At 45.3% G+C, this 25,989-nt stretch overlaps 1 protein-coding gene across 1 annotated transcript in view; it reads right to left on the bottom strand.

Annotated features, from left to right (window-relative positions):
- mtrr (5-methyltetrahydrofolate-homocysteine methyltransferase reductase) overlaps positions 1 to 25,989 on the bottom strand; it is a 94,482-nt gene that overhangs the window by 7,587 nt on the left and 60,906 nt on the right. The window contains 3 exon segments of the mRNA XM_038796445.1: positions 3,705 to 3,887; positions 5,124 to 5,216; positions 22,109 to 22,227. Of these exon segments, the coding sequence (XP_038652373.1) occupies positions 3,705 to 3,887; positions 5,124 to 5,216; positions 22,109 to 22,227 (395 nt within the window).

Below are 25,989 nucleotides of genomic sequence, written 5' to 3'. Positions count from 1 at the left end.
GGAGAGTTGCGAGGCTGGTGGAGTTTTCAGTGGTAAGGAGAAGCAAAGCCACAGAAGGATCTGAAAGCAAGAAGATAAGTTTTTAAATAAAAGTGTTATTTGACCAGGAGTCAATGTAGTTCAGTGAATGGAGTCTGGAGCAGGACCAAAGATGATGGTCTTTTCAGATGACGTTGCCAAGGAGCAGCCCAAAATAGAAGGGGGACAAAGATAGATCTTTGAATGGGATGATAAGTCATTGTAGCGATTCTCTGGCTATAGTCAGCTAGACAACAGTGAAGAAGCTTTGGAGAAAAGGTTTACCTCGGTCACAATCAGAAAGCATACTATTTGTGACTTTGATAATAAGAGGTGTTCAAGTATTGTGGCAAGTGAGCAAACCTGACAGAAGGGATTCTAATAAGGAGTTCCGTGAAAATTGGGCATGAGTATGGCAGGCAAAAACACATAGCGAGGAGACCAGAAAAGCAGGTAGTACTCTAACTGTGGTCTTGCTAAGGTTTTATATCAATTAACCATGGTTACTGTTTTATTGGATTTGGTTTGCCATCCCAGTGTTAGGGGTACTTTTTTTTTTCAAAAATGGACATATATATTTCATGTTGTGTTTTATTGTTTTGTGCTACTGACCCACCAAATCAATTCTTACTGGTCAATTCTACATATACACTGGATACTTAGGAATTTTAGCTCTAATTTAAAATGCAAAACTTCCTTCCCACAAATGCAGCGAAGAACATTGACCTAGATCTTCCAGTCTCCAGAGACCAGAGATACAACTGATGCTGCACGTCAGGACCCCGCTGATATCCTGACCTTTGTGGCAATTGCCGGGAAATTCCAACTACCAATGTGCAATTTCCCTGCTCTGCGAATGTCTCCACCTCTTGTGTTTGTGTCAGGGACCTTGGATAGTTCTGATGTACTTGCCTGGGTAATTACTCAGAAAATGCTAGACAGAATAAAACTTAAGCTTGAATTTTTCAGATGAAGAGATCGAACTTCCCACCATCCGAAAAGTCGGCAGGGGCTCAGAGTGCCCCACAGTCACTTTACGCTCAAATTAACATTAAGTGGCTGTGGGTGGGACTTTCAGCCCTCACTCAGGTGGGCTGATCAGTGGAAATCGAATTCAATCTGGATGGGTGTGAGGTGATGCACTTGGTCAGGACAAACAAGGCAAGGGGCTGGTTTAGCACAGGACTAAAGAGCTGGCTTTTAAAGCAGACCAAGGCAGGCCAGCAGCTCGGTTCAATTCCCGTACCAGCCTCTCCGAACAGGCGCCGGAATGTGGCGACTAGGGGCTTTTCACAGTAACTTCATTTGAAGCCTACTCGTGACAATAAGCGATTTAAATTTCAAGGGAATACATGATGAATAGCGGGACCCTAGGAAGCACCGAGGATCAGAGATAAGTTGGTGTGCATGTACACCCATCACTTAAGGTAGTAGGACACAATGTTTAAGGCAACATATGGCTATACTTGTTTTTATTAGCTGAGGCATAGGGCGCAATTCTCGGGCCTCATTCTGCTCTCGCTTGAGCGCAACACGGCCGGAGAATGCCGGAAAAGCCCTCCAGTGAGCCTCCTGACAGGCTCTGTGCCTCCCGGATTCTCTGAAGTCCCGCTAGATGTCGGAGTCAGAACTTTGCCCCAAATGGGTGGGACCAAATGACTTATGGCCCATCTGCGCTGTACCCACCGGCCTCCTTCGATTCACCAACCTCCTCAGGGAGGCTGCAGCCCGGCGCCGATCAGTGTTAATCCACACAAAACGTGGACCAGGCGGAATGGCACCCGGGGATCTCCCGGGCCATCGCAGACCCCAGGGTGGTCAGGGTAGGTGCAGGGTGACTCCCTGGCCCTCTCCCTGTAATGTGGGCACCTTGGCACTGCCCAGTTGGCACCTTAGCACTGGCACCCTGGCACTGCCAAGGTACACAGATGCCCAGGTGCCACTGCCAAGGGTCAGGCAGCGAGGGGGCCATACCCATAAAATGACCCATGCAATGAGGGTGGGGGGAGGTTTGAAGGGCGGGGAGTGCTGCGTAGGTAAGTAGGGGCCTCCGGAGGTTCGGTGGACCTAGGAGGGGGTGCTGTAAGGGGGCTCGGTGGGGGCCTGAAGAGGGGGGATCCCCAGGGACCCCATGGCATGGTGTCCTCATTTAGGGGGTGTGGGTTAGTGCACGTGTGTGTGGGGGGTATGGAGAACGGGGCACCCTTTCAAAATGGCAGCCCAATATCTGAGTTCAGCTCCCCAGTGCGAAAATAATTTTAAGTGTGGGCTAAACCGGTGAGAAACTCCGCAGGGTCCAAAAAAGTGACTAAGTGTCATTGTATAGCGGTGGCAAACTCGCTGACAGAGCCGGAGGGAAGCTCACTGGAAAACCCACCACAAATTAACTTAGAAATGGTTTGGGAGAATCATGCCAATAGAGTTTAAGAGTAGGGAGGTTATACTGGAACCGTATAAAACGTTGGTTAGGCCACAACTAGAGTACGGTGTGCAGTACTGGAATCCACTTTATAGGAGGGATGTGATAGCACTGGCAAGGGTTCAGAGGAGATTTACCAGGATGTTGCCGGGGCTGGAGAGTTTTAGTTATGAAGAGTGATTGGATAGACTGCTGTTACTTTCCTTGGAGCAGAGGAGACTGTGGGGGAACATGATTGAGATATATAAATTATGAGGGGAATAGATAGAGTAGACAGAGAGAAACATTTCTCCTTGGTGGAGGGATCAATGACCAGGGGGTATAGATTTAAGGTAAGGGGAAGGAGGTTTAGCAGGGATGTGAGGAAAAACACTTTTACCCAGAGGGTGGTGGGAGTCTGGAACTCGCCGCCTGTAAGGGTGGTGGAGGCAGAAGTATGTAGATGTGCACTTGCGATGCCAAGGGATAACAAGGCTATGAGCCAAGTTCTGGAAAATTATTAGAACAGTTAGGTGGCTGTTTTTTGTCTGGCGCAGATGCAATGGGCCAAAGGGTCTTTTCTGTGCTTTAGATCTCTAGGATTCTATGGCTCAAGAGTAGTCCTGTCTTGGAGAGCTTCTCCAGTCCCTGCAGCGACAAGAGCTGCCATGGACTGAACAGAAAATGCAGGAGGAAGCCTGATACTAAGTTGGACACAGGAGATCAAGGCAAGTTCAAGGAGCCCCAGGTTGGGGAGCCATCTTTGAGGCTGGGGGCGAGGAGGTCCTTGAGCCTCGAGTTCCTTAATGAACTGCCCAGATGTTATAAATCATATATATTTATCTCATAAGAGAATTATGGTTGTTCATAGAATTTACAGTGAAGGAGGAGGCCATTCGGCCCATCGAGTCTGCACCGGCTCTTGGAACAAGCACCCTACCCAAGGTCCACACCTCCACCCTATCCCCATAACCCAGTAACCCCACCCAACACAGGGCAATCTTGGACACTAAGGACAATTTAGCATGGCCAATCCACCTAACCTGCACATCTTTGGACTGTGGGAGGAAACCGGAGTACCCAGAGGAAACCCACGCACACACGGGGAGGATGTGCAGACTCCGCACAGACAGTGATCCAAGCCGGGAATCGAACCTGGGACCCTGGAGCTGTGAAGCAATTGTGCTAACCACAATGCTACCGTGTTGTATTACATGCTTTATTCTGTGCCATTCTGTAACATGTGATTATATACATCATTACTGTGAACCTATTCATTTCTACTCACCCACATACATACAAATATCCATTTTCACTCAGCAACATTTTTGTGACATCTTCAGCAAAGAGTTGAAGTAGATGTTGAACATATTTTGATTTTTCTTCGTTTGTGTCCTTGGGTAGATCTCTTGAGAAACAGACTTTCAGCTGGGTCAAGGTGCCATTATTTTGAAAGCTTCTTAACTCATTTCTGGAAAGCAAAGATAGAAGATACACTTTAGCCATCTCCAGTTTACCATTTAATTAGTTTATATGTCATCCCCATTCATCTCGAAAGACAGATTTAGATTTTTTAATTCCCCTTTCCTTTGTTCTGTTCATTCTTAAATTCTATCCACTTACAGCATCTTCCAGTCTTTTCAAAAGGTCTATGCCTTTTCGGTTAAATTTTGTTTTTTCCATAGATTTTCCATAGACAGTGACCAAAGCCAGGAATCGAACCTGGGACCCTGGCTCTGTGAAGCCTGTGAAGCTAACCATAGTGCTACCATACCGTGGCATGTTCATTGTCACTACGTTGTTGTACATTAGCCACCATTTTCCTATTATATCAGGTTTAGTTGGAAAGCATAGAGCTTACTGGGAGCCGACACACAACTTTGCCCAACAAGTCCCCATGAGTGAAGTTAAAGGGTGGAATGGGGGGGTGCAATAATGCCACTGAATGTTATGCCACACACCAAGTATCGGTTTTAAACTGTTGATTCAGCAGACACGCGTTATGGCAAAAGGCTGGAATTTGCTACAGCATAGCTTTTTTTAAATAAATAACAGTAGGATTACCTTTACTCCAATTACCTATTTTTCAATGGAGTCGTTGCGTTTCATCAATTACATTTTTAAAAAAGTGCCCCACAATTAGCCTTACTGGACTGGTGGTGCCAAACAGTTTGGCCTCTGGCCATGCTTTCTGTGCTGTGGCAAGCATCAAATTATGTAAAGAGCTTACCTTCCATAAAGGGGAAAGCTATTTATTTTAGGTGCAAGCACCTCAGGAGTAGTGCTGCTAGTAGCTCTGACTCACACCAGGGCTACATTTTCAGATTTGAAGTAATTCTTTGGAGGATTTCAGAACTGCCTCAAGTCAGAAATCTTTTAAGCTGAGTTTCCACTTGAAGTTCAAGTACTTCAATTGAAAAGTACCATCAGCTCTGCAAAGATTTTGAACAGGTCGGAATATTATTCAGCATCGGAGGATGTGGATAGAATTTTTGATGCTGTAATGGATGAAAAAGGAGTAATTTGAAGCAAAAGTGAAAACTTTGCTGTTTGAAGGGTTGAAATAAAGGTTTGGAGAGACAATGGTGCATGTTGTTGAAAAAAGGAATTTATTGAGTCAGCAAAATGCCTCAAGTTACTCTGTAAATAGATCCTCAGTTACAGCAGATTAAGAAGTGGGAATAAAGAATCGTAATGGTATAGTCACCGAAACAGATAATCTCGATCATGGTGTCGGCAGCCGTAAAACAGCCAAATTTCCCCAAACACAGAGCCAGGATTCTCTTCTTTTTGTTTTTCACTGAAACAGAAAGACAGCAAACTAAGGAAGCAAAACTAAAATTGTTTGAAAACCTATACCAGCAGTTAACTGATTATTTCTTGCAACATTTTCAAGAATCTAACAGGCATCCTTTCCTCACAATTGTTTCTTCACCGACATGAAGATGTTTCATGGCAATCTTGCAGTGTATCATCTGAATGAGCATTATTCACATGTGTATGAGTTCCATTCAGCAAGCTATTCGGCTGCAACCAGCATCACAGTTAAACGTAATCCTTAGTAGCTGGGTAGGCATCAGAAGAAGGAAACTTAGACACGTCTCCTCTCCTTAATCACACATGCTACTGCCAAATGTAGGAACACCTATTCCAGCCTTAGTCAAGTCCGCTTAAGACAATAATACTGAGAGGAGAGTTGGTCTCACGAATCTCACTGATCCATCAGGAGAACTGTCAGTCCAGTAAGTAAATTCATTCTATAATAAATAACCAAATATATTGAAGTACTTAATTTCTACCTCAATGTCCAAATATTTTTCAAATATTACTTTCATATGCAACCTTCCACAATCCTCAAATGATTCTAATTACCACAGACCGTGCCCTTAACTGCACTAATTTCCACAGACCCACCAATCAAGCTTTTCTTGGATAAAATCTCAACAGTGACACGTGAATCCACAACAAATACTTTGTTTTCATGTGTATAGAATCACAGATTTTTTTTTTTTAAAAACAGTGCAGAAGGAGGCTATTCGGCCACCATGTCTGTACCGGCTCTCCAAATAAGCTATGCCCTTGATGCCATTCTCCCATCTTCTGCCTGAAGCTGCACATCTTCCTTTTCACACTATAGTTTAATTCCCTTTTGAATGTTTTGATTGAACCTCTCTCTACTATACTCAGGCAGTGCATTCCAGAACTTAAACTCTCGCTGCGTGAAAACGCTTTTCGCTCATATCACTTTTGCTTCTTTTGCCAATTACTTTAAATCTGTGCACTCTCTCATTCCTTCCAGGAGTGGGAACAGTTCTAAGCAAACTACTCTGTCCAGACCCCTCATGGTTTTGAATACCTCTATCAAATCTTCTCTCAACCTTTTTTCAAAGTAAACAGTCGCAATTTCTCCAATCTAGCTTCATAATTGAAGTTCCAAATCCCTGGAACGTTTCTGCACCCTCTCCAATCCCTTCCCATCCTTTCTAAAGTGTGGTGCCCAGAACTGAAACACAAACACTCCAGCTGAGGTTGAACTATTGTTTTGCACCAGTTCAACATAACCTCTTTACCCTTGTAAGCTATGCCCTTATTAACAAAGCTAAGGATGCTGTATGCTTATTAGCTGTGCTCTCACCCGGCCTCGTCACCTTCAATAATTTATACACATATACACCCAGGTCCCTTTGTTCCTGCACCCTGTAGCCTGATGACTATTCATAAAAGACACCAGCAAAGCCTAATGGTTAAAGAAGCTCACTTTGTATCAGCATATACTGCAGGGTCTACAACAAAGAACATGATGTGCAGCCAGGGAGTGAGCAATTGGACAGTGGCTGTTCCTATGCCTCAAACAGAGTGATTAAACACAGACCGGGCCCGGTGTGCCGTGCTCCTGAGAGAATTATGACCCGAGTGAGTCACGACTCTTGAGCATTCATGACTCACGGATAATGATTAATTAGTGCTGCCCTGTGAGGACGTAACTGGAAGCATGAGCAAGATCTGTATAAAAAGAGACAAATGAAGCGACTAACCTGCAGGGATAACCATAGTAAGACGCTGCACCCTGGGTCCGGAACCCAGAGGACATCAGGATCCACCAAAAGGGCATCTGGTCACCTTGCCTCTTAACAGGTTGTATTTATATCCAAGCCATGGCTCTTGATATCTTTTATAGAACAGAGTTTTGATACTTTATGTAACAGAGCTCCTGTGACAAAGCTTCTGATACACTTTATAGTAATGTTTTGATACTTTTGGGGTAACTTGGTGAGGTACAATAAAGGAGATAATTAGAGTGTTTTGTCTGGAACGCTAGTTGACCCAAGTTGAGGTGCAACCAGCCCCTTTAGGGTTATATACTTTATTTTATACTATTGGACAGTCTCCTTCCTACCAATATGAATTGCTTCACATTTCTCGGCATTGAACTTCATCTGATATCTACCTGTCCATTCCACCAACTTGTCTGTGTAACTTAGTTGCTGATATACAGAAAACAAAGATAAATGGTATTTGGTAAGGGAGAATCAAAATCATAGAAATTTACGGCATTAAAGGAGATCATTCTCTCATCATGTTTGCATCAGTCAATAAGGAGTCATCCATCCTAACCCCACTTTCCAGCTTTTGGTTCATAGCCTTGTAGGTTATGGCAGTTCAAGTGCATATCTAAGTACTTAAACATTATTAGAGTTTCTGCCTCGGTCATCCTTTCAGGCAGTGAATTCCAGATCAGCAAAAATGTTTGCGATGAATCCCCTCGAAACCGCTTACCCGTCCTCTTAATCTATGCTCCCTGGTTATGATCCTTTCAACAAAGAAAAATAACGTATCTCTGTCCACTCTATCTAGTCTCCTCAATGTTGTACACTCCAATCAGGTCAACCCTCAGCCTCCCAGTATTCCAAAGGAAACATTCCTTGCCTCTCAAATATTTCCTTGCAATTAAAATTCTCCAGTCCAGGCACCACCTAGTTAACTCTCCTCTTGTACCTTATCTTGTACAATCACATTTTTCCTATCCTAGTGACCAGAACTACACAAAGTCCTCCAGCTGTGGCCTTACTAGTGTTTTATATGGTTCCAGCAAAATCTGTTGCTCTTATAGGTTATGCTTCAGTTAATAAAAGCAACTATCTCTTATCTTCTTGGCCATTTTATCTACCTGCCCAGCCACCTTCAGAGTACCTCTGTTCCTTTGCACTGCTGGCTATCCTACTATTTATTGTATATGCCTTTGCCTTGTTAGCCTATCTACATACATTACTGTTATGACCACAGCAGATGCTATTTGCTGAGCAAGTCAAATTCCAGATGAACTTGTTTTACTGATAACATTTTTTGCACTCTGAAAATTGATAGACTCAAATTGAGATCTCGCCAGTGCAAATCCCATTTTTGGCTGCTCGCAAGATTTAGCAGCCATTACAGGATTTGAGCCCATGACTAATGGAGCCACTCGATCGTGCCCAATATCATTATATCGTGCAGCATATCATTTATCAATCTTACCATAGGAGTTTAAAGAAATGGATAAAACAATAAAAATATATACATTGTGCCATGTCATTTTACAGAAAGATTTAGGTACCTAGTTCACTATTGTTTGAACTTCTTTCCCAGAAATTGCAATATTGAAATCTCACAGTGGTGATATCCATTCTGCCAACTACACAGCATACACAAAATTTTAGCTGACCATGGCCTAAAGATACATTTATAGTAAAGAATAATATTAGAGTCAATCTTGCCAATTTAAAATCACAAAATATTTGTGTAGATTGATATTTCCCTTGGGTACAAATAGGACATCTATGACTGTTTCAAGTAATCCTGTACATCATCATGTTCAGGAATTCCAAGTTCTGTTCCTTGCTGTTAAAAATTCTTTTGGCTATGCCCTTCATATAATTGTATTGCACACCTTGCTAATGATTGGATTGGATTGGATTGGATTGGATTGGATTTGTTTATTGTCATGTGTACCGAGGTACAGTGAAAAGTATCTTTCTGCGAGCAGCTCAACAGATCATTAAGTACATGGAAGAAAGAGGAATAAAAGAAAATACATAATAGGGCAATACAAGGTGTACAATGTAACTACATAGGCACCGGCATCAGATGAAGCATACAGGGTGTAGTGTACTGAGGTAAGTCCATAAGAGGGTCATTTAGGAGTCTGGTAACAGCGGGGAAGAAGCTGTTTTTGGGTCTGTTCGTGAGTATTTTCAGACTTCTGTATCTCCTGCCCAATGGAAAAAGTTGGAAGAGTGTGTAAGCTGGGTGGGAGGGGTCTTTGATTATGTGCCCACTTTCCCCGGGCAGCGGGATGTGTAGATGGAGTCAGTGGATGGGAGACAGGTTCGTGTGATGAACTGGGCGGTGTCACAACTCTCTGAAGTTTCTTGCGGTCCTGGGCCGAGCAGTTGTCAGACCAGGTTGTGATGCAGCCGGATAGGATGCTTTCTCTGGTGCATCTGTAAAAGTTGGTAAGAGCTAATGTGGACATGCCGAATTTCCTTAGTTTCCTGAGGAAGTATAGGCGCTGTTGTGCTTTCTTGGTGGTAGAGTCGACGTGGGTGGACCAGGACAGATTTTGGAGATGTGCACCCCTAGAAATTTGAAACGGCTAACCATCTCCACCTCGGCACAGTTGATGCGGACAGGGGTGTGTACAGTACTTTTCTTCCTGAAGTCAATGACCAGCTCTGTAGTTTTGCTGGCATTGAGGGAGAGATTGTTGTCGCTGCACCACTCCACTAGGTTAACTATCTCCCTCCTGTATTACACTCGTCATTATTCGAGATCCGGCCCACTATGGTCGTATCGTCAGCAAACTTGTAAATGGAGTTGGAACCAAATTTTTCCTCGCAGTCGTGTGTGTACAGGGAGTAGAGTAGGGGGCTAAGTGTGCAGCATTGTGGGGCCCCGGTATTGAGGAGGAGGTGTTGTTCATGCTTACTAATTGTGGTCTATTGGTCAGAAAATCGAGGATCCAGTTGCAGAGTGGGGTGCCAAGTCCTAGGCTTTGGAGCTTTGATATGAGCTCGGCTGGGATTATGGTGTTGAAGGCGGAGCTGTAGTCAATAAATAGGAGTCTGATGTAGGAGTCCTTGTTGTCGAGATGCTCTAGAGATGAGTGCAGGGCCAGGGAAATGGCGTCTGCTGTGGACTAGTTGCGATGGTATGCGAATTGCAGTGGATCAAGGCGTTCTGGGAGTATGGACGTGATGCGCATCATGATCAACCTCTTGGAGCACTTCATTACGACTGAAGTCAGGGCCACCGGACGATAATTATTGAGGCACGTTGCCTGGTTCTTCTTTGGCACCGAAATGGTGGTCTTCTTGAAGCAGGTGGGGTCCTCGGAGTGGAGTTGGGACAGGTTAAAAATGTCTGCGAACACCTCTGCCAGCTGGTCCGTCGCCTTCCGAGGGTTCACTTTCAGGAAGGTCGATCTGACTTCGGAAGCTGTGATGGTGGGTATGGGCGAGTTATGGGCTGCTGTGGCACTCGAAAGTGGATTGTTGGTTACCTGCTCGAACCAGGCATAGAATGCATTGAGTTCATCGGGGAGGGGTGCGTTGCTGCCGGAGATACTGTTTGGCTTCACTTTGTAGCCTGTTATGTTGTTTAGTCCTTGCCACAACCGTCGCGAGTCTGTCTGTGACTCTAGCTTGATTTGATATTCTCTCTTGGCATCTCGGATGGCTTTGCGGAGGTCGTACCTGGATTTCTTGTGCAGGTTAGGGTCGTCTGACTTGAACGCCTCAGATCTGTCCTTCAGTAGGGAGTCAATCTCGCGACTGAGTCATGGTTTCCGGTTGGGGAGCATACGTACTGCTTGCACGCAGAGAACAACGAACAAATGTTTTTGTGTTTTACACACAGCAAATTACTGGATATTCTATACAAACGATGTGCCAAAAGTGATTTTTACCAGATGGAATTATTTTGTTCTTACAAATTAAACTGAATAATTTTAACTAAATTTAAGAGAGAGAAACTGAAATGATACAAAAGCAAAATACTACTTGAAATCTGATACAAAAACCCCCCAGAAAATACAGAAATACTGAGAAGGGTATGCAGAATCTGTAGCGAGAGGAAGCTAACATTTCAGATCAGTGGCCTTGCCTCAGAATTGGAAAAAGTTAGAAACGTAATAGGTTTTAAGCAAGTGAAATGGTGTAAACTGGTTCAAAAGGGAAAATGATCGATAGAATGGGAGACAGAAGAGATTAAATAACAAGAAAATTGCTGATGCATGAATGACCAAAGAGGGCAGCAAAAGATCAGTAAAGAAATCGAGGGAAATGAATGAAAAAAAGTCACCTGAGCAAAAATGAGGGGTGGTACGGTGTCATAGTGGTTAGCACTGCCGCCTCACAGCACTGAGGATCTGGGATCGATCCTGGCCCCGGGTCATGGTGGAGTTTGCACATTCTCCCCAGGTCTGCGGGAGTCTCACCCCACAACTCAAAGATGTGTAGGGTAGGTGGATTGGCCGTGCTAATTTGCCCCTTAATTGGAAAACAAAATTGGGTACTTTAAATTTTAAAGAACAAAAAAGAAAGAAAGGGAAAATGAGAAAAACATATATGGCACGAGGCGAAGGATAGAAGTCAGAGTGGGACAGAATGACAGGTGACCAGAAGCCTACTCTCTCCCTTTCACTTGCTCAAAACTTACTACACCTCTAAATTATGTTTTGTGTGCACTTCAACATCCACCAGCCCATGGCTGCATTTTATATTTTACAGCTGCTGCCAGGAGGTGGGGGTGGAAAAGATTCTAAAATCCAGCACTTTGCCTTCCTGCCACCGACCTGTCTGACCCAAGAATGACATTTTATGTGGGCAGTAGAGGGGTCACAAAGCCCACCCTACGGCCTCCATTGTAATTTTAGCAGCAGAAGGGGAGGCCACACGAAGCAGATAGATCAGCAGCTTGTTGCCCTCTCTGCCAGCCTCTCAAACCTTGCCTGGTCCCCCATTCCTCTCAACAGGATCTGCCATCCAGAACCAGCAAAATGACCCACAGTCACACAACACCCCTAAACTTACCTTACCAGTGACAATCTCCATTAGACATTGCCTGGCACAGCTGGCCATCAGATTGACTGTCATCTTCCTGAGGCAGGAATTCCTGCCCATGGGACAAAAATCCAATTTCCAGCCTACTTGCAGTCAATTGGCCAGAGGCCTATAAACCCGGACCCATGTTTCTTTCCATTTTCAACCTTTTCTGCACCGCATCATTGACTAATTAAAACAGAGTTTTCTCCTATTTATTTGACCCATCAATCTGCATAACAACTGAGATCATCGTTGTCCAAGGACCAAGTCTTTGAAAATCAAACCTTTGATAACTACCAACGATGTCAGTAAGTATTCCATGGTTTCTGAAGTGTGAAAACTCTGCAGTGAATTTAGTAAGGGCATGGGAATGTTAATCTCAGATGTGACCATTTTCTCAATTGGATTTCTGACAGCCGCAGTCCTCTCTATCCACAATTTTACTGCAGTTGAATATAGATTCTCAAATCTATGTCTTAAGTATAGTCTTCGAATGAGCCCATGACTTGACACATTACAGAACATTCTGGAGAGCAGTTTGTTTAGTACTCCTAATGTGTTTCTAAAAATACTGTGTGCTAAATGAAAACATACTGAAGGAAAATCACTTTAACATGAAAACACATGCAACGGTGGGTTACACCCCGACGTATAATTTTTACATTAAAAACCTATTGACTGCCTTGAACCTAACTGACCCAAATAACCTCTTTCTAGTTGCTACTCTTTTTCACTTACTATAGTACTCTTATGAATGTATTATTCCTACTAACTTAGCATCCTTTCCACTTAGCTGCAGTTTGCTGCTGCCCACCTCCCTCTTGCCCCTCTGCTTCCCATTTGCTCCTTCCCCTCCTGTTCCGCTCGCTGTCCCCTTGCTCCATCCCACTCACCATCCCCCTCACTGCTTCCCTCTTGCTGCCCCTGAACAGTGAGGTGGCGAGTGGGAAGCAGTGAAAGGGGTCTGGAAAGAAAAGCAGTGAGCAGAAAGGAATTGGGTGGGGCGAGGGGCCGTGGTATGTTTAAAAAACATATTAAACATGCATAATCCAAACACAGTTCTTGGTACGTACACAATAACTGCCTCCATTTTTTTCTTTTTAAGAGCAAAGCTGTCCAGGGAAGTTCTGATATTTCCAAATGGCACGAATACAAAAACATGCCATCGAAACATTCCCCCGTAATGGCCAGTTAGGCTATTTGCAATAGTATATGGACATTTGGGAGAGTGTGTGTGCACTTCTGCATGTGTGTGTATACACGTGCGTGGTTTCATGAAGAGATCAATGTTCAGGATTGAATATAAATAGTCACATCAATAGATTAGCTTTTGTAGGGGAGTAGAAATAACACACTGATATTCTTGGCAGTTTGCATTAACTGTCTGATTATAAAATGGTTGAAGAATTGCATGACTTTTCAGAACCAGTCACCTTAAGAAAAACCTTGGATTCCATACTTAGGTAATAGCGACTTCCCATTTGGGCTGGTTTAGTACACTGGGCTAAAATAGCTGGCTTTTAAAGCAGGCCAAGGCAGGCCAGCAGCACGGTTCAATTCCTGTACCAGCCTCCCCGAACAGGCGCCGGAATGTGGCGAGTAGGGGCTTTCACAGTAACTTCCTTTGAAGTCTACTTGTGACAATAAGCGATTTTCATTTTTTCATTATGCAAGCACTTCTAGAAATCATTTCTTGTACCTATATCAGGTAGAATATCAAACTGGTTGAGGTTTGGATTGTTTTTCATTTTTTGAATTAAAACAAAATAATAATCATTTAAATCCTACTGTACAGTCATATAGAGAAGTCACTAAGATAGACTCGACAACCTTTCTCTGACCACAAGAATGTTTGCTGATTTCCACCAAGTGTTTCAATTCTCCCTTCCAACTTTTAATCTCATTTTCAAAGGTCCCAATGAATTTCCAAAAATTCCCAGAACAATTTTACAAAATAAAACTGAAAACAGATCCATAAACCTATCAAGAATTATAATTATGGGCGGCAATGACCACATGCCATGTTGGTCAGTGTTTCTTACGGTCTGTTTTTGCAATGCTATGGATATTGAAAATTAAAAACAACTGCAGTCATGTGTTTCTTTTAAATAAGAGATTTTTTTTAAAAGAGATGTTTATGGATAAACACTGGCTTACATTTATGGTGTTCAACCAAAACTATAAAAAGGGACACCACTCTGCCTAGTTTTAATTTTTTTGACATGAATTAAATCCAACATTTTAAATGGAATAGAAGCATAGATTTCCTAGAGTGCAGAAGACAGCTGTTCGGCCCATCGAGTCTACATCGACCCTCTGAAAGAGCACCCTACCTAAGCCCACTGCCTCATACCAGTGTGTTACAATATCATACAGGAATTATGGTTCAAAGCAACAGAAAACAGCTTAATCATGGTATCTAAAACACTGATAAAGATACGAAAACAACAGTGTTCATAAATCATCATGTTCTTTATTTTGCTCAATGCATTTACCGACAATTCGCTTACTCGCTCAGTCTGTGCCTTGGATGGTCTTTCTGCCACATGTCAAATTCTTCCCATCAATTTCCTTGAAGGGTGCATTGATCCAATAATTGCAGCTTCAGTGCCAATCAGTTTAATTTTATACCAATAATCCGAATGCAGCGCAAATCTGGAATTAAAACCTAATCTGGCACCAAAGTGAAAATAAAGCAGAGCAGACTTCCCAGAGATCACATTTTCACTCTGCTTCACGTCGTCCAGTATTAGTGACGGCCTGAATTTCATATTGCAAATTTAGCGTTGGATAACAATGATCATTTTGTAACACAAGTACACTCTCAAGTCTTCCTTTTTGAAAAACCTTGGATATTCCCGATCTAATTTTCAACGCAAAATATAGTTGAGGAGAACTAGAGAAGTGAGACTGTCCAATTTCCCTCTTCCAGTTGAGTTACAAATTCCTCCAAGACTGGGAAGATCCAAGTCTTTCATCATCGCCATTGATTAGGTCTTCCTCCCCAGCCACTGTCTTAGGTTGCCCTGAACTTTGGTGTCGTGACTGAACCCCAGCTGAACTTCTGATTCTATAATCCTTTTTTATTACGAAGATGACTTATTTCCAGCTGCACTTCAGCTATTGAAATCTTCATCTATGCCTTTGTCACCTCTAGGCTCTACTATTCCAATGCTCCAAACATATATAAAAGATCTCATAAAAAATTCTAAAATGAAGCAAAACACGGTGGATGTTGGAAATCTGAAATAAAAATCAGAAAATACTGGAAAAACTCAGCAAATCGGGCAGCCTTTATGGAGGGAGAAACATTGTTAACGTGGAGTCCAATATGACTTGTTTGGTACCAAATTTTAAAATCTGCCCCATCCAACCCTGCATCCAGTTATACAATTTATCCCTCCTCTCGATGACCTACATTGTCTCCCTAATTCCCTGTAAATATATTTAAAAATAATATTTAAATTTCTTCATGCCTTGCCCATCCATCCTCATCTTGTCTATCTACACCCACCTCTTCTCTCAAATCCAGTTCCTCTGACTCCGGCCTCTTCTGCATCCCTTCCTACTTCTTTTGCACCACTGGGGAAAATGAATTCAGGAAGCTAGGCCCCACTCCGGAAGACTCTTCCCTAAACCCCACTCCTCTTCCCACTCTGGAAGATTCTTCCCTAAACCCCACTCCTCTTCCCCCAAGATCATCTTTAAATCTCATCTCTTTCAGCATCCATACCAACATCTCATTCTTTGGGTTGTTTTTCTACATTAAAACTTCGATTCAAATAAGTCTCATCAATCACAACTTCACATAGCGACTAAGATCGGTCTAGGGAGGACTCTAGTGGTGGGAAAGGAAGAGTGCATGTATTTCAAATTTACCAGGATGAAGCAAAGGTTTTGGAAGCTCAAACTTAAGAGAATGTTTCTGGAAAGCCAAAAATGTCATCGCAACATCTGTCATGACTAATGAAATAGAGAATTACAAAGTCCAAACAAAAACTATTGCATGTAGATCTTTATTGCAAGGGAATTGGAGCAAAAGCATACTTTTGCTACAATTGTACAGGGCTTTGGTGAGACAATATTCAAAAGTATTGATCACAGTTTTGGTCTCCATACTGAAGGAAGGATGTACTTTCATTGGAGACTGTACACTGAAGCTTTACTAGATTGGGATGAGAGGGAAGACCGTAATTCTCTAGAAAGGTTTCTTAGCGTGATAGCGAGCGGGAATTGCTGCGAGCTTCCTAGTGTTAGGCTCAGCGAGATGAACAACGTTAATTGAACCACTTAATGAGACCTCACAGGCCTCTCACCGCAAATGAAGGCTCACCAGCTGATTCACCAGGACCACGCTCACCAACCCCCAACTAACAAGGATGAGCAGCACTGAAGCTGTACTTGCTCAGCCAACCCCAGCCAGCTCGCAACAATGGCACCGAAGAGACCAGCCCCAAGATTTGGGGACGGAGATCTGGGAGGCTACTAGACGCCATGGAAGCCAGGTGGAATGTCCTGCTCCCCTGAGGGTCCGGAGAGTCAGCCACAGGGCAGCTACCTGGGATGAGGTGACGGCAGCTCTCAGCTGGGGTAGTGTGACCAGGCCTCCAATGCCACAAGGAGGTCAACGACCTACACCGGGCAGCACGAATGAGTAGTCACCAACACCCCCCCCCCTAAGGAGCATCCATCATCCAACTTCCCATGTGACCCTCAACCCTCCCTCTACCCCTTTCCCCTCCAACCTCCCCTCCTCCAACCCTCCCTTCAAATCCTCCCTTCCAGCACTGTGAACCACCCACAATCGGGAGAGGGCCCAGACTGGCTATGGGTGCCGGACCTAAGAATCCTCACCTCCTTCAAGGAGCATGTCCTGGAAGGTGACTGGGTTGGCCGAGGACAGGGTGGTCACCCACGCGGAGGCTGGCGGAACCACCGGGCTCCACCTGGAGGATCTGTCAAACGTGAGTTGTTATTGCCTTACTGACATCTCTCCCACTGATCACGTGTCCATTCTTCCGCAGGTCCTCCAGCCGATGGTGCCGACCCATCAGGGCAGGACCTTCTCCAGCCTCCCAGGAGAACATCTTGGAGGAGAGCTCCGAGAATGCAACCTTTATAGTTGCGGCACAGCTGTCATCCCCACCCTCCACCAACACAGATACACACACACCTCGGTGGGACATGGTAATGAACAAGCTTTTGGCGAAAAATCTGGTGAGCACCACACTGCTGATGATACACATCAGTAGACAGGAAATCCCCCAGGCAAGACAGCAGTTGGAGGGTCCCAGCCTGATGCTGAGCCCATGGTACAGAGGTACCCGGAGCTGACTAAGACGATAACGTGCAGCCAGGACAGAGGGAGATGACAGCATCATACCAGCAGATCCACAGCCGCTTGGAGGAGTCCCAGATGCTACAGTCACAGGAGATGGCACTGAGTGGCACTGAGGCCAACATTGCTAGGGTGGCGACTGCAGTGGGCAAGCCTGGTGCACGACGTTGGCACTATGAGTGAAGGTGTCCATCGTGTTGTGCAATCGGTGGCGGCCATGGCTGAGGGTCTTGGCAGAATGTCCGACTCGCTGGGGGATGTGACCAAGTACCAGGCTGATCTTGATGAGGTTCTACTGGAGATGTCCCGCTGGCAGATTGGCATGGCCGAGGCGCTGTGGAGCTTGTCCCAGTCGCAGGTGGGCATTGCGAGGCGCTGCAGAGCATGTCTTAGTCACCGAGGAGCATCGCCAAGGGTGTCAACATCATGGTGCAGACATTGGGCAACTGCCAGAGCTCACAGAGCCAGATGATGCAGGGACAGCTCGAACCAGCTGCCCCTCCATCCCATGGTGAACCCCAGGGCCACCGACCAGGAGGAGGGGGCACTGGATGACTTCACAGATCCGTCCCATGGTGTGCAACGGTGGCCACCAGCTCCCCTAAGTTCTATCCCTCTGATGAGGCAGAGTCTCAAAGTCAGCACATAGGGCAGGGCAGCACGCTGTGCATCTGTCGCCTATGTGCACCTAGGCCCTCCGTCCACAGAGGACCACCTGCTAGGAGCAACGAAGGCACCGGGATGAGGTAAGGCACATCGAGGATCACTGAGGACACCGGGGGCGGGGGCGGGGGGTGTAAAATACATTGAACACCTTTGTGCACGACCATTCTGGCATTTACTATTGCATTGCGGGCTGACCTCCAAACCCCTCCCCGTGGCACTCACTCACCCTTCAGCCGTGGATATGCAACCGGAGCGGTGTCCCATCCCCAGGTGTTCGGATGTTGCTGTTGCGTGTGTGGTATTGCCTCCCTTCAGTGTTCAAACACTGTGTCCATGCATCAAGGGGCAATTAGGATTCTTGGCAATAACTCCCACATGCTATATGGCCCACCATCCACAGGAATCCACTTGGGTTGTGTGAAGTGCTCATATAAACCACGATTGCCAATTCCCTATTAGCGATAGCCTTCAACCGTGCAGCCGGAAGCCTTGGCAGTTGGTGGGTGTTATGGGTGGTCAGTGGGGCTGATGGGCAAGGACAAAGGTAGCCCCCAGAACGGGTAAACAATCCAGGGGTTGGCATGGTGGTGTCAATGTTTTTGGTCTCTCCCGCTATTCACTGGCCTCGTTTCGCTTGAGCGAGAATGTAATGAGACTGGAAGATCACACCCCCTACATTAGGTCTGTACTGTCTGGAGTTGTGATTTCATTGAACATTCAAGATTTTGAAGGGGGCTTAACAAGGTTGACACTGAAACTATGGTTTCTCATCCTGGGGAATCTAAAACACAGGAGCACAGTTTCAGGATAAGGGGCTGTTCATTCAGGACTGAGGTGAGGAAAATTTCTCTGTTCAAATGATAGTGAATCTTGGGAATTCTTCACCCCAAAGGCTATGAATACTCTGTCACTGAATACTTTTAAGGCACAGATGTCTACGCGGGTTTCCTCCGGGTGCTCCGGTTCCCTCCCACAGTCCAAAAATGTGCAGATTAGGTGGATTGGTCATGCTAAATTTCCCTTAGTGTCCAAAAGGTTTCGGTGGGTTAACTGGGTTACGGGGATAGGGTGGAGATGTGGGCTTAGGTAAGGTGCTCTTTCCAAGGGCCAGTGCAGAATTGATGGGCCAAATGCCCTCCTTCTGCACTGTAAATTCTATGATTCTATGAGATAGACAGATTTTGATCTCCCATCAGAAACAAGGAGTGGGCAAGTAAATGGAACTGAAGCCAAGATCAACCATGATCCCCAAGATCAACCATGATCTGATTGAATGGCAGAGTAATTTTGATGTGTCGTATGGCTTATTCCTGCTCCTATTATGTATTCAGATGCAGACAAGAACCTGTAAATATATAGAGCATACCAGAAATCTGTCTTGCTTCCTTGCAGTCAGATCATCAACATTAGATTTATTGTCACGTGTACAGAGGTACAGTGGAAAGCATTGTTGTGTACAGTCCAGGCAGATCGTTCCATACACGAGAAACATAGGACATACGATAAATACTGAATACAAAATAAATACATAGACATTGGGTATACGGAATATAGTGCTACAACAGTAGAGAAGATGTGTAGACAGTTCAGTCCATAAGAGGGTCATTCAGGCATCTGGTAACAGCAGGGAAGAAGCTGTTTTTGAATTAGTTAGTGCGTGTTCTCAGGTTTTTGTATCTTCTACCTCATGGAAGAGGTTGGAAGAGAGAGTAACCCAGGTGGGAGGGGTCTTTGATTATGCTGCCCGCTTTCCCAAGGCAGTGGGAGGTGCAGACAGAGTCAGTGGATGGGAGGCGGGTTCGCATGATGGACTGGGCTGTATTCACGACTCTTGGTCTTGGGCCGAGCAGTTGCCATACCAAGCTGTGATGCAGCCAGGTAAGATGCTTTCTATGGTGCATCTGCAAAATTTGTAAGAGTCAATGTGGCCATGCTGAATTTCCTTAGTTACCTGAAGAAGTATAGGCATGTTGTGCTTTCTTGGTCGTAGTGTCGACATGGGTGGACCAGGACAGATTGTTGGTGATGTATATGCCTAGGAATTTGACAATCTGCTAACAATCTCCACCTCGACACCATTGATGCAGACAGGCTTGTGTATGATACTTTGCCTCCCGAGGTCAATAAGCGGTGCGATTCAACGGGCTCAAGTTAGTGAGTTAGTTACTGCGCATTTAGTGGGGTATTTCTCAGTGCCTGCAGTGCCAAGAAAGATACCGCTATTCAACGGCACTTTGCTGCCTCTTTTGGCTTTGGTGAGGAATTCCCCGAAGACGCTCGTTAAGTAATTTCCTGACTACTCATGGATAGGGCACCATTTTTAAAGGCAGCCCCGCTCATTCAACCCCCCTCTGTGCCCCCACCACAGCCTCAGAACGCCCCCACTTCACCCAACTTACATTTTCTGGATCCTCACCCCACCTTTTATGGGTAAGGCCTCTTCTTGCCCAGACCCTGGCACCGCCAGCCTGGCAGTTCACAACTTTGTGAACCAGTACCAAGCGATACCCGGTTGAGGCCTCGCTGGTGAGGTGGTAAATCCCGGGCCCTGGTGAATTGGGCGGGTGCATATTTAAATGAGCCTAATGGATTATTTAAATATGTACGCCAGGAACTCGCTCAGCGAGAGCAAGATGCAGATCACGATGTGCCACGAGATTTGGTTAATTTTCACGCAACATTTTGACGTCATGACTCTCGATGCAAGCCGCTCGTGAGATTCAATGGCCTCGTCGTGACACCTTGTAACGTTTCTGGGCCATCTGATCATTACCATGCTTGTTTAATGCTTAAGATTACTTCAAACATCATTATAGTTCCTGGGATAACACTGTATTTGCATCTCTGCTGACCCAGGTCTGTACCATGTGTAATCTAACACCACAAACACACACAACCACACAAACCTTCAAAAGGAACTGGATAATACGCAAAGGGAAAAATACTGCAGGGGAATGAGATCAATTAGATAGCACAGGCATAAAGTACTGAACATCCTCCTTCTGTACAGTGTGATTCGATGCTTCGATCGGACTGGTAAGAATAGTCTTCTTGTATACAAATTACTTTCACTTCTTTTCCCACCCACACCCCTCCTTCCAGCCCACCCCATCACTACCCTTCATTTTCTGCAGCTGGGGAAACTAAGGATTGTATCTAATAGCAGATGCACAGACACGGGAAATGCCAGCAAGGACTATTTACCCACTCTCTCCTCCGTGCTGAATGTTTTACTCCTTCAAATCACTGTGGTATTATGATCCCTTTGCAGTCATCCTCTTCTTCCACTAAGATCAGGGGCAGCAGGGTAGCATGGTGGTTAGCATAAATGCTTCACAGCTCCAGGGTCCCAGGTTCGATTCCCGGCTGGGTCACTGTCTGTGTGGAGTCTGCACGTCCCCCCCCTGTGTGCGTGGGTTTCCTCCGGGTGCTCCGGTTTCCTCCCACAGTCCCAAAGATGTGCGGGTTAGGTGGATTGGCCATGCTAAATTGCCCGTAGTGTCCTAATAAAAAAGTAAGGTTAAGGGGGGGGTTGTTGGGTTACGGGTATAGGGTGGATACGTGGGTTTGAGTAGGGTGATCATGGCTCGGCACAACATTGAGGGCCGAAGGGCCTGTTCTGTGCTGTACTGTTCTATGTTCTATACTCCCCTTCTCCCCATATCCCATCCAAATCATTTTCCCCATTTCTCCCCCCCCCCCCCCCCCATATCCCATCCAAATCATTTTCCCCATTTCTCCCCCCCCCCCCCCCATATCCCATCCAAATCATTTTCCCCATTTCTCCCCCCCCCCCCCCCCCCCCCCCCCCCCCCCCCCGTGTTCCTCCATGTGCCGGTCTCTTATCCCTCTCATTCCCTGCCCTCCTAATTTTAGCCTAATTAACCTCTAATCAATCTATCCTCCCAATTTTCTTGATTCAATTACTGCAATAGCACAGCAGATAAACTATTTTAAGCAAAAACAAAACTCCCTGGTAATCCTTCACCTTAAAAGTTTTGATTACTAAAATTTGATGAATTTAACATAACACACCTATAAATACACACTTTTCTTAAAAAAAAACATTTTTGTAGTCAGTACTGACATTAAGAACAGGTCACATACCGGTGTTGTAGGAAACCTATGAATGGAGCAATGCCTGTTCCAGGACCCACCATGATAATAGGTACTTCAGTATCAATGGGTAGACGGAATAATGTGTTTTGCCGGCTGAAAATAGAAACCTGTAGAAGAAATTTTATTCAGTAGTTAAAATTCTGGATCAATCTCCATGATCTTAAGCGACAAGTTTTTTTTAAAAACAAAAACCTTTCCAAAAAAAAGTGAACCAGATTTTGGAAGGGATTGTGAGATGGAAATGGAGGTGGGCAGCTCTCTATTTCCTCCTGGCAGCCGGCATGTCAGTTTGTTGGCAGATTCCTGTCTTGCGGTCATCTCTGAAGAGACTGGGTAGAGTGGACAATTATGCCCTTCAAGAGTCAATTCAAACCATGGTGCAGATACCGACTGGAATATTCCAGCCAGCAGTCAGGGTTGACTCCCCACGAGGACGGAATCCCAGCTGATGAATGGAGATAGCCTCCCAGCATCAGACCTGGGGAACTATTTCCCCTGAACAACAGTGGTCTGGCAATTGTGGCTGCTTTTTATTTTATCTTAAGAAGTCAAGAGTGTCTCCATCCTGAAGCATCCTCCCTTTTTCCTGCCTACATTGCAAGTTCAAATCCTGGATGGTGGGACTGCCAAGCTTAGAGTGCTAGAGGGTCTCCTATTGACCCTCTAGCTTCAGGAACATGTCTACCATTTTTAATTGCTCAGGGCTCCAGAACGCGGCGACCTACACAAATATCTTTTCTCACTGCTGTTCACTCTGGACCCCAAATTCAGCCCAAAATTAGAATCAGAGCCCTCATCAGAATGAAATCAGGTTTTCATCAGAATGAAAATCTAGTCTAAATGCAGCAAGACCTAGACAATACAGTTCCACTGGCGGGTGAAAGCAGAACTAGGGGGCATTGCCTCAACCTAAGGAGAAGTAGATTTAGGACTGAGCTTAGGAGGAACTTCTTCACCCAAAGGGTTGTGAATCTATGGAATTTCTTGTCCAGTGAAGCAGTTGAGGCTCCTTCATTAAACGTTTTTAAGATAAAGATAAGATAGTTTTTTGAAGAATAAAGGGATTAAGGGTTATGGTGTTCAGGCCGGAAAGTGGAGCTGAGTCCACAAAAGATCATCCATGATCTCATTGAATGGCACAGCAGCTCGAGGGGCCAGGTGGCCTACTCCTGCTCCTAGTTCTTATGTTCTTATGTAAAATCCAGGCTTGGGCTGACAAGTGGCAACTAACATTCGCCCCACACAAGTTCCAGACAATGACCACCTCCAATAACAGAGAATCAAACCATCACCCCTTGACATTCAATGGCATTATTATCACTGAATCCTGCAGCTCCCAGAGCAGGTCGGAGGCTAGGAATCCTGCAGCGAGTGATTCACCTCCTGACTCTCAAAGGCTGTTCAGCACCTACAAGGCACAAGTCAGGATTGATTGATTGATGTATTATTGTCACATATATTAGTATACAGTGAAAAGTATTGTTTCTTGCATGCTGTACAAACAATGCATACCATACAAAAAGGGAAGGAAGGAGAGACTGCAGAATATAATGTTACAGTTATAGCAAGGTGTAGCGAAAAGATCAAGTTAATACGAGGTAGGTCCATTCAAAAGTCTGATGGCAGTAGGGAAGAAGCTGTTCTCGAGTCGGTTGGTACGTGACCTCAAACTTTTGTATCTTTTTCCTGACGGAAGGTGGAAGAGAGTACGTCCGGGGGTGCGTGGGGGCCTCAATTATGCTGGCTGTCTTTCTGAGGCAGTGGGAATTATAGATAAAGTCAATGGATGGGAGGCTGGTTTGCGTGATGGATTGGGCTACATTCACGACCTTTTGTCGTTTCCTGCGGTCTTGGGCAGAGCAGGATCCATACCAAGCTGTGATACAACCAGAAATAATGCTTTCAATGGTGCATCTGTAGAAGTTGGTGAGGGTCATAGGTGAATTGCCAAATTTCCTTAGTCTTCTGAGAAAGGAGGAGTGGTTGGTGGGCTTTCTTAACTATAGTGTCGGCATGGGGGGACCAGGACAGGCTGTTGGTGATCTGTACACCTAAAAACATGAAGCTCTCCACCCTTTCTACTTTGTTCCTGTTGATGTAGACAGGGGCATGTTCTCCACTACGCTTCCTGAAGTCAATGACAATCTTCTTTATTTTGTTGACATTGGGGGAGAGATTATTGTCATTGCATCAGTTCACCAGATTCTCTATCTCATTCCTGTACTCTGTCTCGTCATTGTTTGAAATCCGACCCACTACTGAGGTGTCATCAGCAAATTTGAAATAGAGTTGGAGGGGAATTTGGCCACAGTCATAAGTGTGTAAGGACTATAGTAGGGGGCTGAGGACATAGCTTTGTGGGGCACCGGTGTTGAGGATGATCGTGGAGGTGGTGTTGTTGCCTATCCTTACTGATTGTGGCCTATGGGTTAGAAAGTTCAGGATCCAGTCGCAGAGGGAGGTGCCGAGGCCAAGGCCACGGCATTTGTAGATGGGTTTCGTAGGAATGATGGTGTTGAAGGCTGAGCTGTAGCCGATAAATAGGCATCTGACATAGATGTCTTTGTTATCTAGGTGTTCCACGGTAGAGTGCAGGGCCATGGAGATGGCGTCTGCTGTGGACCTGTTGCAGCGGTAGGCGAACTGCAGTGGATCAAGGCAATCTGGGAGGCTGGAGTTGATTTGTGCCATGACTAACCTTTCGAAGCACTTCATGATGATGGATGTCAGAGCCACTGGACGATAGTCATTAAGGCATGTTGCCTGGCTTTCTTTGGAACAGGGATGATGGTTGTCTTCTTGAAGCAGTTAGGGACCTCAGATTGTTGTAAAGAGAAGTTGAAGATGTCTGCGAATACCCCCACCAGCTGATCCGTGCAAGACCCGAGTGCCCGTCCGGGTACCCCATCCAGGCCAATGGCTTTCCGAGGGTTGACCTTCGAGAAGGTTTCTCATCCAGGCTGAGAATGGTGATCTCAGATACAAGTTCATCCGCGGCTTCTGGGGTGGAGGGCTTGCTCTCGCTGACCTCTTGTTCAAAGCGTGCATAGAGGGATTGTCTTTTGGTATCTTTGATGGATTTCCTTAGATCATATCTGGCTTTCTTGTATAGGTCAGGGTCACCCGACTTGAACGCCTCAGACCTAGACTCCAGCAAGCAGTGGATATCCCTGTTCATCCAGAGTTTCCAGTTGGGACAATGCAGATTTGTTTATTTGGCACACAGTCTTCTACACACTTACTAATGAAGTCAGTTACTGTAGTGGCGTACTCGTTCAGGCTGGTCACAGAGTTTTTAAATACTGACCAGTTCGCTGACTCTATGCAGTCCCGTAGGAGATCATCCAATTCCTCAGACCAACAATGCACGACTTTCTTTGGGGATTCTCCCACTTCAGTTTTTGCTTATAAGCCGGGTGCAGGAGCACAGCCTTGTGGTCAGATTTGCCAAATTTTGGCGGGTGATAGAGCGGTAGGCTTGTTTAATATTTATGTAGCAGTGGTCCAGGATGTTTGGGCATCTAGTGGAACAGGTGACATGTTGGTCGTAACTTGGTAGTACGCTCTTGAGCTTGGCCCGGTTGTCCCCAGCTACAATGAACAAGGCCTCGGAAGATTTGTTTCAAGGCTATTTGTGGTGGTGAATATTACGTCCAGTGTGCTTTTCACGTTTGCATGGGGTGGGGTGTAAACTGCCGTCAGGATAACGGAGCTGAACTCCCGCGGAAGGTAGTAGGGCCGGCATTTTAGCATCAGGTATTCTAGGACCGGGGAGCAAAAACCCGCCTTGAACAAAGAACAAAGAAAAGTACAGCACAGGAACAGGCCCTTTCGGCCCTCCAAACCCGTGCCCACCATGCTGCCCATCT

Source organism: Scyliorhinus canicula, chromosome 5 (genome assembly GCF_902713615.1).
Source record: "Scyliorhinus canicula chromosome 5, sScyCan1.1, whole genome shotgun sequence".
NCBI classification, from domain to species: Eukaryota; Metazoa; Chordata; class Chondrichthyes; order Carcharhiniformes; family Scyliorhinidae; genus Scyliorhinus; species Scyliorhinus canicula.
This window is presented reverse-complemented; position numbering and strand designations above follow the sequence as displayed.